We start from the raw sequence: 17,127 nt of genomic DNA on the forward strand, positions 1-17,127 counted from the left end.
AGTCAGTGCTGCTCCACTATCTCGCTTCGCTCGATACACTTTTGTTTTTCTTCTCAGTGTGCATCACAATACCTTTGAAGTTACAATTGCCATAGTATTAACCCCTTCACCCTTTCACCCTTTCATCAAATATGCTCTCTTTTTTTTTCTCGCTTGTCTTTCTCTCTTTCTCTCTTTCAATTCATCTTTGTTCTTTTAGAGCATTTAATAGGGAACCCAACCCAACCCCCAATTTTTTCAGGTAAATGGAATTGGAATTGCTATACGTTAAGCTTTTACTTATATTCACTTGTGTGGTTCCCTTCGTAGTGTGTAACTTGGCTCCTGTGCTTATCGCCTCACATAGACTAGTTCCTGACCTTTCTTTAGAGATTAATGATTCCAATCTCCTTCCACATAATGCATCTTCGGTTACAAATTTGCTAAAGAAATTGGTCACACAATGTTCTTCAGATGCATATCTCGTTATGGACATACCAGGGCTCACATTTAATGACCTCACTACAGGCAAGAAGGAGAATTGGCTGTTTTTGAGAAAATATTTATACATGGCGTCTACAATAGTTGGATTGCCTAGAGTTGAAGATGGGTTAGATTTGGAATTTCTTGAAAAATACATCATCAAGACGTGTGATGCAGAAACAATACATGTAAAAAATGGCGATCCGCCAACTGATTATTATGACGTGAGGAAAAGAGTCATTAGGATAAACTTCAATCCACTTGATACAAACACAAACCGTGATGGGCAATTACGTGAAGATGACGCTTTGATAAGAGATATTTTAAGACAACTACCGTCACCGCATTATACCATTATTCTCACTAGTTCCAAGCCCGGGTTCTTACATCCAACACCTAAGTCTATCATGAAAGAAAACCCTGAGCGATTTGAGATTTTCAACGATATCGTGAATGATCCAAAACATAATGGTGGAGTAGAGAAAAACGACAGATTTAGAAAGGTTGAGCCTAATTGGAACCCTGTAAGAGACTCCAATATAAGGTACATTAGAAATAAGAAAAAGGACGAAATTCATCTCCTAGATTATGACTTGTGGAACAAGAATGAGAAATTAATAACAACTGTTTTTGTTATGGTTTTGAGTTTGTTTCTGATAAAGGTCTTCTCGATAATGAGTTCGTTGAAGCAAAAGATAATTAATTGGAGATCATCACAAAGCGGTCTACTTGATAAGAAGGTAAATTAATACAAGCTCTATTAAATCTATTCATTTTCTTTTTCTTCTTCTCCTTCTTCTTCTTCTTCTGTTAGTTACTCTTCGTCGTCATTCTCGTCATTGTCATCATCGTTCTTGTCCTCTCTCTGCTCTTCCTCATCATCATCCTCTAGTATTACACTGGCGTCAAAATAAAACGATGGATCCAAGCTGGAAATATCGGCTGATTTAACCTTGCCATCAAGTAAAAGTTCACTCATAATTTTACCAGTACCCGGTGCATTGTTGATCCCCCAACACGAATGACCAGACGCAAGATATAAATTGGCCACATTTGTCTCTCCTATTAATGGTCCGCTTGACGACGGTACATCTAATACAGGTAAATAGCAAGCTTGACGTCTCAAGATTTTCCCCTTTCTCAAATTTGGCGATATTTTACTCACCTGCTTGTACAACTCATCACATTTAGATCGTACAACTTCAACATCATCTGTAGTTTCAGGAACGTCAACAGTACTGTCACCCTCTCCGCACACATACACCTCATCTTGTCTTGCATATATTTCCGGGGAAATGTATGACGTGGGTCCTACTTTAAATTCAGTGAATATGGCATATGGGCTAACTGGTTGATCTTTGAACGGAGCAATTGTTATCGAATGAGCCCTCAATCCGGATATAGGACAATCTGGCAAAATCTTTGACGTCCAAGGTCCAACAGTTAGCACAATTTGGTCAGCTTCAAGTTCTATTACCCGATTTTGGTATTTATCACTATTTTTTATCGATGTTGGTCGGTACTTTATACCAGTTGCAGATCCTGATTCTTCAGAGTAAGTGACATTTTCAACCTTTCCCAAAATTAACTCGATTGCTCCCTTCGAGTCCTCGACTGCCTTTTTAAGGATAAAGTTGGTGAACTTGTATGGGTGTACTTGTGCCGTGGTGTCTGTGCCGCCTAGGGTGGTGCAATTCTCAATCACTGAAGATTTTATCCAGTTTAAACTTGAGGGGAGTCGATTTTTGGAAAAGTTTAACTGCATTGCCGACGATGAACGTGTGTTTCTTTTTTTCACAGGTTTTTTCGCAGACGAGGAGGAGGAGGAGGTTGTAGTGGTGGTGGCGTTTTTGCGGTCAAGACTGTTGTTATTATTACTATTTCCAAAAACGCGTTCTTTATTACCATCACCATCACCATCAATTTCTTCTTCGTCCTCTTCGTCCTCTTCTTCGTCCTCTTCTTCTTCTGCTTCTTCTTCTTCTTCCTCTTCATCCTCTTCGTAATTTTCAGGGATATGTGAAATATCCCCTTCTAGTGACACTGTACTTAATCGCCTATAACCCCATTCTTCAGAGCCATTATATTCGTCGGCCAATTTCTGATGCAAGTTAAAAGACAAGGGAACAATTTGTTCAGGAAATGCCCACAAAGCTAAGAGACCTCCAGCTTTGCCACTTGCACCTCCTGCTATCCTCTTACTCTCAATAATTGTTATATGATGTTTTTCGGGGTCAAACTTGGGGTGTTTTACTATGTAATATGCTGTACAGACTCCAACTATGCCAGCGCCGGCAATTATAATATGATGTTTGCCATTATGGCTTCCAGAAGTCTCTGAGTGAAACTGCAAGTAGTCTGGAACCATTCTATCAACCTATAACTCGTGTTTTTGCGATATAAAAATGATAAAAGAAACACCCAATAATTGAAAAATTGTGACAACTGGAGATTTTTAATATAACCGTTTTCTACTTTAAGGGAAGAAAAAAAAAAGAAAATAAAGAAGAAAAAAAAATAAAGTGATCTGATTTTTGAAACGGCAATATTTGGGGAGAGGGGGAGAAGGTATTCTAGTAAGACAGGTGTAATTGTAAAAAAGGAATTATAGGAAGAGGAGGGTGGGTGGAAAGTGCGTAGGAACAACTGCCAAAGAGAATAAGATTTGTAGAAAGGGGGATCTGGCTCTATTGTAGAATTACAACGCATGCTTTTGAGTGGTTTTCCTCCTGCAGTTAATATGTAATGGTGTATGATAGTAGTCCTTTGCATTTTCACGAGAGAACACCAAAACCATTAATGGAAGCAGAAAATCATTAATGGAAGCAGAAAATCATTAATGGAAGCTAAAAAACGATTAACAGAAGCAGAAAAAACGATTAATAGCAGCAATAATACGAGGGGAAAAAAAGGAGATAAAAAGTAAACCAGATCTCGTAGAAAGTGGTACTGGAAATATTCTTTTAACGTCTTTTTTAAATGTCTTGAGCTAAAAATGGGCTATTCACGTTTGATCTCTATCTAACAAAGTGTTAGTGTTCTCTCTCTCTCTATGTGTGTGTGTGTGTGCATGGCTACATTTGCAGCCAGAAAAAGATTTATATTTAATCCAAGAGCAATAATTAGTAAGAAAATCCTACCGAATGTTCCCAACAATAAAAAATTCTACCGATTTTCTCAAAAATGAGTCGTGTTTCAAGAGTAAATGAATTTTTATAGTTGAAGTCCTAAGCGAATGATCTCTATTTACAGTTGCTCTATTGTATCTGCTCTATTGTATCTACTCTACTATCTACTCTACCATCTACTCTACTATCTACTCTACTATCTACTCTACTATCTACTCTACTATCTACTCTACCATCTACTCTACCATCTACTCTACTATCTACTCTACTATCTACTCTACTATACCTCTTATATCCACTATATTTCACTAGACTATCATCTACTCGATTGTTATCCACTAGATTGTTATTTAAGCTAAAAGCAAGGAAAAGCTAAAAAGTACAAAAACAAGCCCATTCTGAAGATTAAAGTGGCAACTACCGACACTATCGAGCAGAGCGTGATAGTGGAGCAGCACTTTGCAGTGATACCAGTAGCGATACTAGTACATTATCCCGCTTTGCTCGATAGTGGAGCAGCACTTTGCAGTGATGCTAGTACATTATCCCGCTTTGCTCGATAGTGGAGCAACACTTCTAGCTTGTTACAACACTATCTCGCTCTGCTCGATAGTGTCATTAGTCAGTGCTGCTCGATAATGTCAGATATCTGTAGCCAATACATGCTTAGAGAGTGATTATACATACAAGGGCCCCAAGAGAACCCTACAATTCAAAATCAGTTGCGAAATTCAATGTTACATAAAACTGATAAACACCGCTACCCGTTTATATCTAAGTTGATAAAAAACAAATCTAAAAAGAATAAGATTTATGTCGAATGAAAGGAAAGGTTTGGATTCATATACTAATAATTGAGTTTGTTTGTTTGTTTGTTTGTTTGTTTTTCTACTAACCCTGCGATATCCAACCCATTTGCACAAAAAACTCATAGATCTTTGAAGCTTTGTTCACATCAATCTTTAGTGTTTGTCGGGCATCTTTCTTTTTCAAAACCCCATTATTCTTCACTGCCTCCTTCATGAGTTGGTTTTTGATAGCTAGATATGGCTTCGGTAGAATTCTTAATGTGGCACATAATTGCTTCTCCTCTGCTGATAAAAGCTCAAAATCTGCAGAATGACTAATATCTAGTGGTGCTCGATTTACGGTTACTTTTGGTTTGAACTCTGGCTGTGGTGATGATCCATTCATGCCCGGGGTCGCAGAGTGCCTTATCAATCCTCCGCCATTGCCCATTCTCGCGTAGTGTGCACTTCTTATAGTTTTATCTTTTTCAAATTTCGCCCCATCCTCTAATGTCTTTATCCCATTTTTACGCCACGACTGAAGTTGCTGAATCTTGATTCTGCATTTTAATTCGGTCAACATATCTCGACAAAATGCTTCAAAATCGCCAGGCTGCAATATTCGTATAAACGCGTTTATCTTCTTCAACAAATCTTTTTCTTCCTTTGACTTCTTTTTATCATTACTGATATTTTTTCTATAGTCAAGTAAGTTGTTTAAAATCATAACCCGTTTCCGCTCTGCCCTAGTGGTTAATCTAGAGTTGTAAATATCCAATATCGTCAACTTCAACTCAATATCATTGATCAGGTCCTCGGGATCAAAAATCATATCTTTTATAGTAGCTTCGGCATCGTTCTCGGCCTCGTGATCAAACTCTAATCTACCGGGCATATACCCTTGAATTTCATGACACAACGGCACCGATGCAGTAGGTTTCCCCTTGGGCGGAGGCAACGGCATATTTTTCCTCTTCTCTAATCGCTCTTTTCTTTCCCCAAGAAACTGTATTGGCGATACCGATGTAAAATCTTTATTCATTTCGGGTATTGGATAATCCTTACTTTCAAGGTAAATTTTATAATAGTGTTCTGCAACTTCTTCTTTAGATCGATTACCAATGTGGTCGGCAACGTCTGCCCAGTTACCCAACCCAAAGATCTCAGATCCTTGTATCAAAAGTAGTTCTTCATCTGCACCCCAATTTCTATCAAATATCGGATAGGTGTTTTGCTCTATTATTTGGTAATCATGCCATGGTTTATGATCTCCTGATGCTGAGCCGCTCGCAAAGCAAGGAACACATAGATCGTAATCTGAACATATGGCACATTGCACTCGTATTCTATTTGTACAATCTGTACTGCAAACATCACAATGAAACAATTTACTTCGTGAATCCATATTTGAAATTAAAAAAAAAAAACTTAAGGGGTAATTAGCCTCTGTTCTTAAGGGGTAGAACTTTTCCTAAATATAAAAAAAAATCTGAAAGCCAATGATTCAGAAAAATGGGAAGGTCGAATCAATCGAAAGCAATGTAGAATCAATCAAAAAAAGCTTGGAATTGGAATTGAAATACAATTTGTATGACGACTATAGGTATTTGACGAACAGTTTAAGTTGTGTGAGTGGACAATCTATTTTGACACGGGGCGGTTCCTATCCCGGCCTAAACTCTCTCCTCTCTCTCTCTCTCTCTTTTGCCCACTTTTTGTTTTCATCTTTTGTTTCTGAGCGCTTTTGCTTTAGCGGGAATACGGATGCTACCATATGTTCTATTTTAGTTAGAGTAATAAAAAAAACCGCCTTTCTCTCTCGTGTATATCACATGTAATAGCATTTTTTCCGGGGTTTTGCCCTCTCGTAGCTGTGTGACTGTGCGTTGTGTGAGCAAAGAGTGTGCGCCGCTCAATTTTTGATACCTTTTTTTTTCACTTTGATATACTTAGAAGTGTTTAGTTTAGTAGAGATATATATTCAATTTCTGAGCTTCCTTTGGGTGAACTTTTGGAATATAGATAGATAAGCAACAAATATGGTATGTTATATTCTGGATGAGAAGTGGAGGGAGAAGTGGAGAAAGAATTAGAGGGAGAAGTAGAGAAAGAATTAGAGGGAGAATTAGAGGTTGTGTTCCAAATGTTGATCAATTTGTACTAACTGCTAAATTAAGGGACGTGTTAGAACTAAGACAGTTAAAAGATCATCCAAGATCTTGATTGAAAGATTTTACCCCAAATTAACTTTGGATTTTGAAACCAACAAGAGATTAACATCAGAGATTGCTGTTATTCAATCTAAAAGGTTAAGAAACAAAATTGCAGGTTATACTACTCACTTGATGAAGAGAATTCAAAAAGGTCCAGTTAGAGGTATTTCATTCAAATTACAGGAAGAAGAAAGAGAAAGAAAAGATCAATACGTTCCAGAAGTTTCTGCTTTGGACTTATCACACACAAACGGTCAATTAGAAGTTGATGCTGAAACTGCCGACTTGGTCAAATCCTTAGGTTTCAAGATCCCATTACAAACTGTCAATATTTCTTCTCAAAGAGGCCCAAGACGTTTCGTTAAGAGAAACTAGCTTGTAGGCAAATAGGTTTTTATTGTATAATACACACACATCAAAAGAGACTCATCTAAGAGACACTTTAAAGGAAAACATATCAAAAAGACACTTGTCCATTGTACCTCTTGTATCCCATTTGTCTATTATGCCCCCTTGTAACCCATTTGTCTATTATGCCCCCTTGTAATCCATTTGTCTACTATGCCCCCTTGTAACCCATTTGTCTACTATGTCCCCTTGTAATCCCTTCTGTCTACTATGCCCCCTTGTAATCCCTTTTATCTATTGTACCCCCTTGTGATTCACTTTCGTCATTGAAAAAATTCTCTAGTGCGTTAATAAAAAATTAATGTCTGTAGCATAAAAGATTAGAAAGAAACAATATATCCTAAACGGCTGGTCCTATTTCTTTTTACATGCAAAATACAATGTGGATCAAGTCTATTGGAATTCTATCTTTGGCGGTGTTTGCATCTGCAATACAATGGTATCCCGTGAATAGCAAAGGAGAGATACCGTCCATTGAACCTTTCCAAAAGGGACAAGAGATTCAATTCGATTGCATTCAAAGGAATATCGATAATGGTGAACATAAATTTGACCAACAAAACAAGGTCATATATGGCCCATTTCCAAAGTGTAAAGAAACTTCTAAACCCTTGAGTTTCAAGTACGGGGTCAATGAGGATGTAAATTGTACCATTGAGTTTACAGACGAGTTATTCCACTTGTTTCAATTGTACATTCACGAAGATGTTCCATTCAGTTGCAGATTACCAATGAGTTCAGAAATGTTATCAATAGAAAAAGGTGGCGCATACATTCCATTCACGTTTAATTTCAGAGGCGAGATTACAGATTCACATATCGATGTTGACCACTCAATGAATGTCTTGATAACGATTCCTGATAATCCAATGGAGTACACATTTGTCAGCGCTATAGCATATAGCTCTGGGACAAACACAACGAGAATTGTCATTGGAGATACGATGACTATACAGTTTGCTGTTCGGTGGCTCGATCAACTAAATAAGGGTGGAAAGGGTGAAAAGGGTGGATTACCATACAAAGACGGTTTTTACAAATTTCCAGTAACGTTCGTACCATTGAGCTATCGAATGTTATACTTTTACATATCATTGGCATCTGTCGTTACTGCGGCATTAATTTTCCTCATCACTTACAGTTGGATCAGCTCAAAAATGAAAAAGCACAGGTACGTCCCAATTGATAACGAATCAAAACAAGACTAATAAGTTCGACATTTCTTTATAATAGCTTTTAATAAACCGTCCACCTTTGCCGACTTGTTGTCCAAGAATTGATTGCTTAATTGGTTAGTGTACATATTGGTCAAAGCATCATCTTTAAGCGTGTTTTTATACTTTATGAATTTGTTCACAGATAATTGTAGTAAAGTTGCTAGTTCATTACTAGTCGAGGTAACATTTCTAATTGGTAAGGTTATATCAATCAATGCGGTTCTCAAATCTTCAGGATACTCCCTTTGAAGATAGTGTAATATATGTTGATATAGATAGTCTCTGTTTAAATCCTCAAACTTGTCAATTATTTTTAGCATTTTTTCAGCTATCTCAAATGCCTTATCTTGCGGGTGGTTGAAATACTTGACAACAGTTGGAACACAAACATCGAAAATGGCCAACATAACGTCACCTTTCAACGCAGGGTTGGTATCGGGATTTCCCAACATGTTCATTTCGGGAATACTTAGTCTTTCATCATCTGTCAATGCAATCATATCATCCGTATCCTTTTCCCTTTCCTTTTCGTTCTCCTTTTCCTCGTCCGCCTTTTGCTGCAGCTCAGTTAATAGCCCCAACACTTTCCTTCTTGCTAGCAATTTTGAAACGTATGTCAACTCAAACTGGGCATAGTTTAGCCACAATGTCAATGATTCTGGATTCAACCGTAATGCACGCTGGAACAAAAGTCTAGCACCTTTTGCATTTCCATTGGTTTCAAATTCATACTTTGTTGAAGATAACCAAGCATCTATATTTCTTGGTTGAAGTTGTAACAATTTGCTATATATTTTGTAGACAGCCTTAATAGCCCCATTTGCCTTGGCAAACTTTAGATACTGAGCCCATAATTCGTCATCTCCTGGGAATCTTTGAGTTGCCCTGTCTAGAATAAACATGATTCGACGAACCCCTGCCCAATCACTTATACTTGGCTTGGTTTCAATCAACCCAACTTTGCTCAATCTATTGTACCGTTTTTTCCTTAGCTTTTCGAGGTTTTGCTCAAACTCACTATACCTGAGAAAATCTTTTGGTGTACTTCCTCGACCTACGATTCTATACTCAAATTCAGTACGTCTTCTCATAATCATCGTGATTTCATTTTTGTCAAAGAGTCCTTTTGTTTTGAGATCTTCTAGTTCGGGAACCGACTGTTCCAAATAGTATCTTACTTTGTCAACCATTTGTATGTGGTAATGTATGTATGTAGGAGAAATCTATACTTTGTAGGGGGTGGGTAAAGAGAAGGAGGTTTTGAGATTATGAGATGAGGTTCTAATTTTTTTTTATGGCGCTACCTGAAAATATAGAAAAGAAGATGAGATTTACGAGTATCCTGTCAGTTGAAGACAAAGGCTAGTATTGGGATAAAAATGAGGTAAAAAATGGTTATTGTATTAGCTTGTTATCTGAATTGAAGGGCTCTCTCTCGACCAGACTCGTTTCATACGTCTAGTCTCTAAAATGTTTTCTTTTTGGAAAAACATTTTACTTTGAAATTGCTGCGAAATTTATGGCTATAGTGGACAATGGAACAGAAATAAGTAACTTGGTGAATAATACTTTGAAAAACAACTAAAGTTTTAAATCGGGACTTGTATTCCACAAGTCAGATGTATAAAGTAATACTTGGATATACGCAAAGGCAATCAATGATGAAGTCAACATTATGAGAAGGTATAAAGTGTTGCTCCACTATTGAGAAGAGTGGAATTCAAAAAAAAAGGAAAAAAAAACAATGTTCCATGTGGGGATTGAACCCACGATCGTCGCGTTCCTCACACGACCGTGACTTATGGTATAACCGAATTCATTATTACCATTGTCGAAACACGGATATAAGCACGAAGCCTTAACCACTAGGCCAATGGAACGAATTGTTGGTGATTTTAGGTATGTAGTTATACCAATGCCTAATAATTTATTCACTCAAAATCTATAACATCACCGTATTTGTTGAAAACATCAAGTCTGATAAATTGTCATTTAGAGCAATTGTAATGAAGAGCATTCGTACTCCATTGTAATAAAGAGCATTCGTACTCCATTGTAATAAAGAGCATTCGTACTCCATTGTAATAAAGAGCATTCGTACTCCATTGTAATAAAGAGCATTCGTACTCCATTGTAATAAAGAGCATTCGTACTCCATTGTAATAAAGAGCATTCGTACTCCGTTGTAATAAAGAGCAATTCGTACTCAATTGTAATAAAGAGCATTCGTACTCCGTTGTACTAAAGAGAGTGAGTGGATAGTGTCGGTGACAGTCAGTGTGCTCCACTATCTCGCTTCGCTCGATAGTGTCGCTCGATTGTGTCGCTCGATAGTGTCGATCAAATTTGAAAATCAACAAGTTTATAAAAGGATGGCGACTATTTCACTTGACCTTTTTTCTAATGACACGACATGTTGCGGGCGGTTCCTGCTACCGAATCCGACGATACACCCCAAAAGTAGTTACCGATTGCAGCACCAAGGGCCACGGCCAACATGTACCAGCCATTGTATGTCATGAAAACCAACATTAACCAAAATGAATAGAAAACTTGAACACCATATACCAAACTTTGTTCAAATTTGAATCTCTTTTGAAAAGTAGAGCCTGTATTATTATTATTAGTAATAACAAAAGTTGCCATGTTCTTCTTTTCCCAATTAGCAAACCAGTTTTTGATAAATTCGTAACCCATGCCAAGAACAACAATGGCAATCAAGGAGATTGCAAATCCTGAAAAAGTCCTTATATGCCACCATTTGAATACAATGCATGTATTTTTCCAATCCCAAGTAAATACCATCTAAAAAAACATGGCGTGTGTAGAGAAAATGTTAGTTACAGTTTTATCAACACGAGGTTTGTTGACTTGATCTTTTGAACATACATTCATAGAACATCTATCTTCCGGCATTCCTGGCATACCGTGGTCCATACGACCAGACATAACGTGATCCGTTTTATGCAATATTTCCTGTGCCATCGTAAAGAAAGACTCGAATGTTGAAAACTTGAATAGAGAGAAGCTCGTTTACAAATAACTGGAATCAATCAAATAAAAAAAAAAATATTACAATGTAGGTTTCCTTTACTAGTGAGGTTTTTCTCGTCCGATGTATCCTGTTTGAATGTAATCTATGCATAATCTTTCGCACAATCTTTACACGATCTTTATACAACCTTTTACACACAACCTTTCGCACAACCTTTCGCACAACCTTTCGCACAAATGTATTGGCTATATATATCTACAACAATATTTGATATATATTGCACTTTTTATTATCTCTTTATATAAGTAGCAAAAAAATTAACAAGAGAAGAGAAAAGTTAAAATTTGACTTTAAAGGTTATATATTGCTTTTCTTCTTTTCTTCTTTTATCTTTCTTTTTCTTCGCATATATATATATATATCTATATATTTCACACTATGAAGATTCTTAGTCAAGAAGAAAAAGATGCACATTTGTCTCATGTTATAACCGAAGGAGCCAAGGGTTTGATCTATGGAGGAGTATTTTCGCTCGGGATATTTTCCTATATAAAATACAAGAGACCTGCTAGATACCAGACATTCAGTGCTTCTGTGAAAGCGGCTCTTTTGACTATGCCAACGATTGCAATTGGTGCATTTTGGGCTGATCAGGGATCGTGGGAGTTTGACAAGATGATGCACCAATCTGATTATCAACAAGAGCAGATTTTGAAACAGCATCGTGAGTATAACAATTTACCCTTGCTGGATAAGATCATCACTTCGTTGAATAACAACAAATACCCAATCATCGTAGCTGCCTGGGCAGGCTCCTTATACGGATCTTGGGTATTGGTGAACAGAGATAAGATCATGACCACCGCTCAAAAAGCGGTTCAAGCAAGAATGTATGCTCAGGGGATAACCATCATCTTATTATTAGGAACAATCTTATTAGCTATGCGGGAAGAGGAAATCAACAAAAGTAAGCCAAAGCCTCTTCCAGAGTGGAAACAGATTATCTTGGAAAAAGAAGCTGAAATGAAACAATTAAAGGAAAATGGCAAATAATTTTACAAGATAAGAGAAGAGAAGAGAAGAGGAGAGAAGAGAAGAAAAGAGAAGAGAAGAGTTTTCACCAAAGTCTGTTTACTCTAAAACTACTAAAGAAGTTGAAAGAAATGGCCGCTTTCAGAAAAGTGGCTTTTCCCTCGATAGCCAACATTGTATATAGTGTCTTCTTTTCCTCTTTACACATCTCTTTATATGAACAGTTTTTCAGTTTTTTAGTTTTTCAGTTTTTTCATTCCTTCAATTTTTTTTTATTTTTTTTTATTTTCATTTTTTTCCATCAATTCTTCCCTTAGCAAGAACCGTTAGAGATGGCACCCAAGAATAAAGGTGTAATCAAGAAAAAGGATGTGAGGGATGACAGGTTTCAGGCGGTTGTTTTGACGGATTCTTTTGAAACCAGGTTTATGCCTCTTACGGTGACAACTCCACGATGTTTACTCCCATTAGTCAATATTCCCTTGATTGAATATACTTTGGAGTTTTTGGTCAATGCTGACATTAATGAGGTGTTTCTTGTTTGCACATCACATTCTGAGAAGATACAAGAGTACATTGAAAAATCGAAATGGAGCAATCCCAATTCGCTGACTCAGATAACTTTGATTACGTCATTAGAGTCCAGATCAATTGGTGATGTTATGAGAGATATAGATAATAGAGGGTTGATAACAAACGATTTTCTTTTGGTTTCCGGGGACTTGGTGAGTAACATAGATTTTAAAAAGGTTTTAGATTTCCACAAGAGTAAGACGCAGCAAGACAAGAATCATATGGTAACAATGATTTTGAATAAAGCTTCTCCTTTGCATCGAATGAGGTCACGTATTGAGCCAGCAACATTTGTGCTCGATAAGAAAACTAGCAAATGTGTTTATTACCAAAGCATTCCGCCGGTTGATGGTAAAAAATCTAGTGTCAATATAGGCCCCGAATTATTAGAAGAAGACGACGATTTTGTATTAAGGAACGACTTGGTTGATTGTCATCTTGATATTTGCACGCCTCATGTGCCGCAAATCTTCCAGGAAAATTTCGATTACCAATATTTAAGAAGTGACTTCTTGAAAGGTGTTTTGACATCGGATTTATTGAGAAAGACCGTTTATGCGTACATCAGTGAAGAAGGATCAGATTACTCAGCAAGAGTAGAAAGTTGGGGAACTTACAATGCTGTGTCCCAGGATATTTTGGGTCGATGGTGCTATCCATTACTGCCAGACTGCAATTTAGCACAGGGCACGTCGTACTCTTATGAGTTTAACAACATTTATAAGGAAGAGAAGGTCTTGTTGGCACATTCGTGTAAGATTGGATCTTCTACTGCGATAGGCAGAAATTCGAGGATCGGTGAAGGCAGCAGTGTTGGGAAATCGGTTATTGGACGAAACTGTGTTATTGGCAAGAATGTATTGATAAACAATTCATATATATGGGATGATGTTGTAGTGGAGGATAAATGTGTTTTGAATAATTGTATTGTTGCATCGCATGCAGTGTTGAAGGAAGGTGTTCGGCTACTCCCCAACTGTGTCATTGGATCAAATGTTGTTATTGGGAAAAATATCACCATTCCAAGTGGAAGTAGACTTATTGAGAAAAAGGAAAAGGAAAAGGAAAGGAAGGATGATGACAATGGTGATGGTAACACTAGTAGTGATTTTGACCTAGTTGGAGAAGATGGTGAAGGTGTACTTTATCAAACAGATAATGATGAGAGTGACGAGGAAGAGTCATCGATAAGGGAACCTTCTATGTTGTACCAAATGCATACGATGAATATATCTGATGATTCGATAGCGTCTATATCCAACAAGAGAGCCAAAAGGCGCTCACACACACGGTCACGGCGATTTTCTTCAAACTCATTCATGTCTGAAGGACAAGACGAATTTGAAGAGGAGCTTTTTGATGTTGAAGGTTTAGCAACAGTTTCTAGAGCAATTGAGAATAACCATGATATAGACACAGCACTATTAGAGTTGAACACTTTGAGGATGTCCATGAACGTTACATACCACGAGGTGAGAAGCGTTACTGGTGAAGCCATATTAAAGAAAATATTGGAGTTTATTACTACTGATACTTTAAAGCCTCAAGAAGCCGCGGTGAAGTTATTTAGTCATTGGGGGAAAATGTTTAAGAGACAAGTATTCAGCTCCCAAGAAGAGGTAGATTTATTAAACACATTGGAGGGACAAATTGCCAATTTGAATAAGGCGTATAATCAAGTGATTTTATTTGTTGCATTGAAAACATTGTATGATATTGACATTGTTGAAGAAGATAATATTTTAAAGTGGTGGCACCAAGACAAAAAGGATAAAGAGGTTAGAGGATTATCAAGTAAATTTATAAATTGGTTAGAGGAAGCTGAAGAAGACGAGGAAAGTGGAGATGAGGATGGGGATGGGGATGAGAACGAGGACGACGAGGACAACGATGATGATGATGATGATGATGATAATGACGACGACGATGATGATGAAGATCACGCCAACGACAAAGAATAGCGAATAAGATGACAATAAACTGTAATTTTGCACATGCAAGGCTTTTTCCACTTCAAGTGCAACCTTTCTCGTATAGAAGAAAAAAGTAAATAGCCACCTCGTCGTTCCCATTACTTGTGATGATCCGAGAATTTCTTTCTTTCATCAGATGATCTAAAAAAAAGTTTTATTTTCTTTTTTTCTTTTCATTTTATGTTAAACGAGCAGGCGTTTTTATTCAAAGTATATAACCAACCCATTAATTCGGGCTTTTTAATTAGTTTTCCAAAACTTTCACTAGCACACGCGACGGGTTTAGTCGTTTAGATCAAGCGGAATATTGAAAAATGGAGTATGACACTATCGTTATTGGAGCGGGTGTAATTGGACCCTGTATTGCTACCGCCTTTGCTAGACAAGGACGAAAAGTTCTCATTGTAGAAAGAGATTGGTCTAAGCCAGACAGAATAGTTGGGGAGTTGATGCAACCAGCAGGAATCAAGGCATTGAGAGAATTGGGAATGGTGAAGGCTGTAAACAATATTGAAGCTATTGAATGTACTGGTTACTATATTCAATATTTCAACCATTCGCTTAGTATAGACTATCCACTTAAGGAGGTTGCTCAAGTGACAAACCCAATGAAACCAATACACAATGTTGCCAATGCAGAAAATGAAAAGTTAGAGCTGGACACGACTCTTGATATGAAGGCTTGGGATGAAGATGAGCGAGTTCGTGGTGTTGCGTTCCACCATGGGGATTTTTTGCAAAATTTAAGAGCCATATGTAAGAATGAACCAAATGTAACTGCGGTAGAAGCTACAGTGACCGAGATTTTGCGAGATCAGGACGATCCTGATACTGTGATTGGAGTTAGAGCCAAGAGCAAGCAAGACGGGGTTGTTAATTATAATGGGAAGTTAGTTATAAGTTGTGATGGTATCTATTCAAAGTTTAGAAAGGAGTTGAGCCCGGACAATGTACCTGTTATTGGATCGCACTTTGTGGGACTTTATTTGAAGAATGCCAAGTTACCTGCAAACAACAAAGGGCACGTTCTTTTGGGTAAACATGCACCGGTATTGATTTATCGGGTATCACCCACTGAGACTCGAGTACTTTGTGCTTTTAGATCCGCAAAAGCACCATCTGCAGCAAACGACGAAATATACAAGACGTTGAAAAATGAGGTTTTACCAGCAATACCAAAGGAAACAGTGCCCTCATTTGTAGAGGCTCTAGAAGAAAGGAAATTTAGAGTTATGCCTAACCAATATTTGTCAGCTATGAAACAGGGGAAACAAAATGGATTTATTCTTTTGGGGGACTCATTGAACATGAGACACCCATTAACAGGTGGAGGTATGACAGTAGGGCTCAACGATGCAGTTTTATTAGCAAAGTTGTTAAATCCACATAATGTTGAAGACTTTTCTGATCACCAATTGATCAACGAGAAGATGTCGATATTCCACCGTAAGCGTAAGAATTTGGATGCAGTGATCAATACATTGTCTATTGCCTTGTATTCGCTTTTTGCTGCTGATAAAAACGCATTGCAGATTTTACAAATGGGTTGTTTTGAGTATTTCAAGAGAGGCGGAGAATGTGTTTCGGGACCAATTGGATTACTTAGTGGTATGTTACCATTCCCCATGCTATTGTTTAATCATTTTTTCAGCGTTGCATTTTACTCCATTTATGTTAATTTCAAGAGGAGGGGACTAGTCGAGTTTCCAATTGCCTTGTGGGAAGCATTTGATGTCCTTTTTACTGCTGTTGCCATATTTACTCCATACTTGTGGGCTGAGGTTGTAAGATAAAAAGACTGGGGCGGGGCTCTATATATCAAAAGGCATGTTTTATATATTTTTTTATATTTTTGAATGAAAAAAGTGCCAAAATATATTGCGAAAACGAATAAGCTTATTGGTAAAGCTGTAAAAGTTGTACAAAGACAGCAGGGGGATGGGGGAGGGGGAAAGGGGTGAGGTAAGTGATGTGATGCGGTTAAAATTTTGTTGTTGGTTACAAGATAGAATTTACAGTTACGCTATCGAGCGAAGCGAGATAGTGTTGGTATTGGTGTTGCACCACTATCTCGCTTCGCTCGATAGTGATGGTGTTGGTGTTGCACTACGGGTTGATTGCACCACTATCTCGCTTCGCTCGATAGTGATGGTGGTGCTTTGAACTTCCTTGTTGACCCTTTATTTCATTATTTCAGTCTTTGTAAAATTGCATCGTGAAACTAAATCAGCATATGCCACTCTTTATCTATCCCATTGTGTTATAGACATGAATGTGCCATTATGACCGTTCAAGCTTTCGCACTTTCGCACTCACTCACTCACTCACTCACTTACTC

General features: G+C 37.6%; 10 protein-coding genes across 10 annotated transcripts; 6 read left to right on the top strand and 4 right to left on the bottom strand. All coding sequences in view use genetic code 12, as the record gives it.

The window, feature by feature from the left end:
* Positions 1-245: 245 nt before the first annotated feature.
* On the top strand, positions 246-1,211 carry BIG1 (Big1p; the record flags this gene model as incomplete). The annotated part of the gene is made up of 1 exon (XM_049325219.1): positions 246-1,211. One exon carries the CDS (start codon positions 246-248, stop codon positions 1,209-1,211), a length of 966 nt encoding a protein of 321 aa, XP_049182526.1.
* Positions 1,212-1,276: 65 nt separating this feature from the next.
* Positions 1,277-2,830, bottom strand: KGF56_000387 (uncharacterized protein; the record flags this gene model as incomplete). Its single annotated transcript, XM_049325230.1, has 1 exon — positions 1,277-2,830. The coding sequence occupies one exon, from the start codon at positions 2,828-2,830 to the stop codon at positions 1,277-1,279; it is 1,554 nt and encodes a 517-aa protein (XP_049182527.1).
* A 1,651-nt stretch (positions 2,831-4,481) lies between these two features.
* On the bottom strand, positions 4,482-5,783 carry ADA2 (chromatin-binding transcription regulator; the record flags this gene model as incomplete). The annotated part of the gene is made up of 1 exon (XM_049325241.1): positions 4,482-5,783. One exon carries the CDS (start codon positions 5,781-5,783, stop codon positions 4,482-4,484), a length of 1,302 nt encoding a protein of 433 aa, XP_049182528.1.
* A 634-nt stretch (positions 5,784-6,417) lies between these two features.
* RPS17B (40S ribosomal protein eS17) lies at positions 6,418-6,966 on the top strand (the record flags this gene model as incomplete). The annotated part of the gene is made up of 2 exons (XM_049325252.1): positions 6,418-6,420; positions 6,556-6,966. 2 exons carry the CDS (start codon positions 6,418-6,420, stop codon positions 6,964-6,966), a joined length of 414 nt encoding a protein of 137 aa, XP_049182529.1.
* Positions 6,967-7,379: 413 nt separating this feature from the next.
* KGF56_000390 (uncharacterized protein) lies at positions 7,380-8,160 on the top strand (the record flags this gene model as incomplete). Its single annotated transcript, XM_049325264.1, has 2 exons — positions 7,380-8,007; positions 8,141-8,160. The coding sequence occupies 2 exons, from the start codon at positions 7,380-7,382 to the stop codon at positions 8,158-8,160; spliced, it is 648 nt and encodes a 215-aa protein (XP_049182530.1).
* A 43-nt stretch (positions 8,161-8,203) lies between these two features.
* On the bottom strand, positions 8,204-9,406 carry KGF56_000391 (snoRNA-binding rRNA-processing protein; the record flags this gene model as incomplete). The annotated part of the gene is made up of 1 exon (XM_049325275.1): positions 8,204-9,406. The coding sequence occupies one exon, from the start codon at positions 9,404-9,406 to the stop codon at positions 8,204-8,206; it is 1,203 nt and encodes a 400-aa protein (XP_049182531.1).
* Positions 9,407-10,616: 1,210 nt separating this feature from the next.
* Positions 10,617-11,201, bottom strand: CTR2 (low-affinity Cu transporter; the record flags this gene model as incomplete). The annotated part of the gene is made up of 2 exons (XM_049325286.1): positions 10,617-11,021; positions 11,106-11,201. The coding sequence occupies 2 exons, from the start codon at positions 11,199-11,201 to the stop codon at positions 10,617-10,619; spliced, it is 501 nt and encodes a 166-aa protein (XP_049182532.1).
* Positions 11,202-11,649: 448 nt separating this feature from the next.
* KGF56_000393 (uncharacterized protein) lies at positions 11,650-12,264 on the top strand (the record flags this gene model as incomplete). Its single annotated transcript, XM_049325297.1, has 1 exon — positions 11,650-12,264. The coding sequence occupies one exon, from the start codon at positions 11,650-11,652 to the stop codon at positions 12,262-12,264; it is 615 nt and encodes a 204-aa protein (XP_049182533.1).
* A 311-nt stretch (positions 12,265-12,575) lies between these two features.
* GCD6 (translation initiation factor eIF2B catalytic subunit epsilon) lies at positions 12,576-14,777 on the top strand (the record flags this gene model as incomplete). Its single annotated transcript, XM_049325308.1, has 1 exon — positions 12,576-14,777. The coding sequence occupies one exon, from the start codon at positions 12,576-12,578 to the stop codon at positions 14,775-14,777; it is 2,202 nt and encodes a 733-aa protein (XP_049182534.1).
* A 326-nt stretch (positions 14,778-15,103) lies between these two features.
* Positions 15,104-16,582, top strand: ERG1 (squalene monooxygenase; the record flags this gene model as incomplete). The annotated part of the gene is made up of 1 exon (XM_049325319.1): positions 15,104-16,582. One exon carries the CDS (start codon positions 15,104-15,106, stop codon positions 16,580-16,582), a length of 1,479 nt encoding a protein of 492 aa, XP_049182535.1.
* Between the last annotated feature and the right edge of the window lie 545 nt (positions 16,583-17,127).

Source organism: Candida oxycetoniae (assembly GCF_023343755.2).
Source record: "Candida oxycetoniae strain CBS 10844 chromosome Unknown scaffold9, whole genome shotgun sequence".
Classification (NCBI taxonomy): domain Eukaryota; kingdom Fungi; phylum Ascomycota; class Pichiomycetes; order Serinales; family Debaryomycetaceae; genus Lodderomyces; species Lodderomyces oxycetoniae.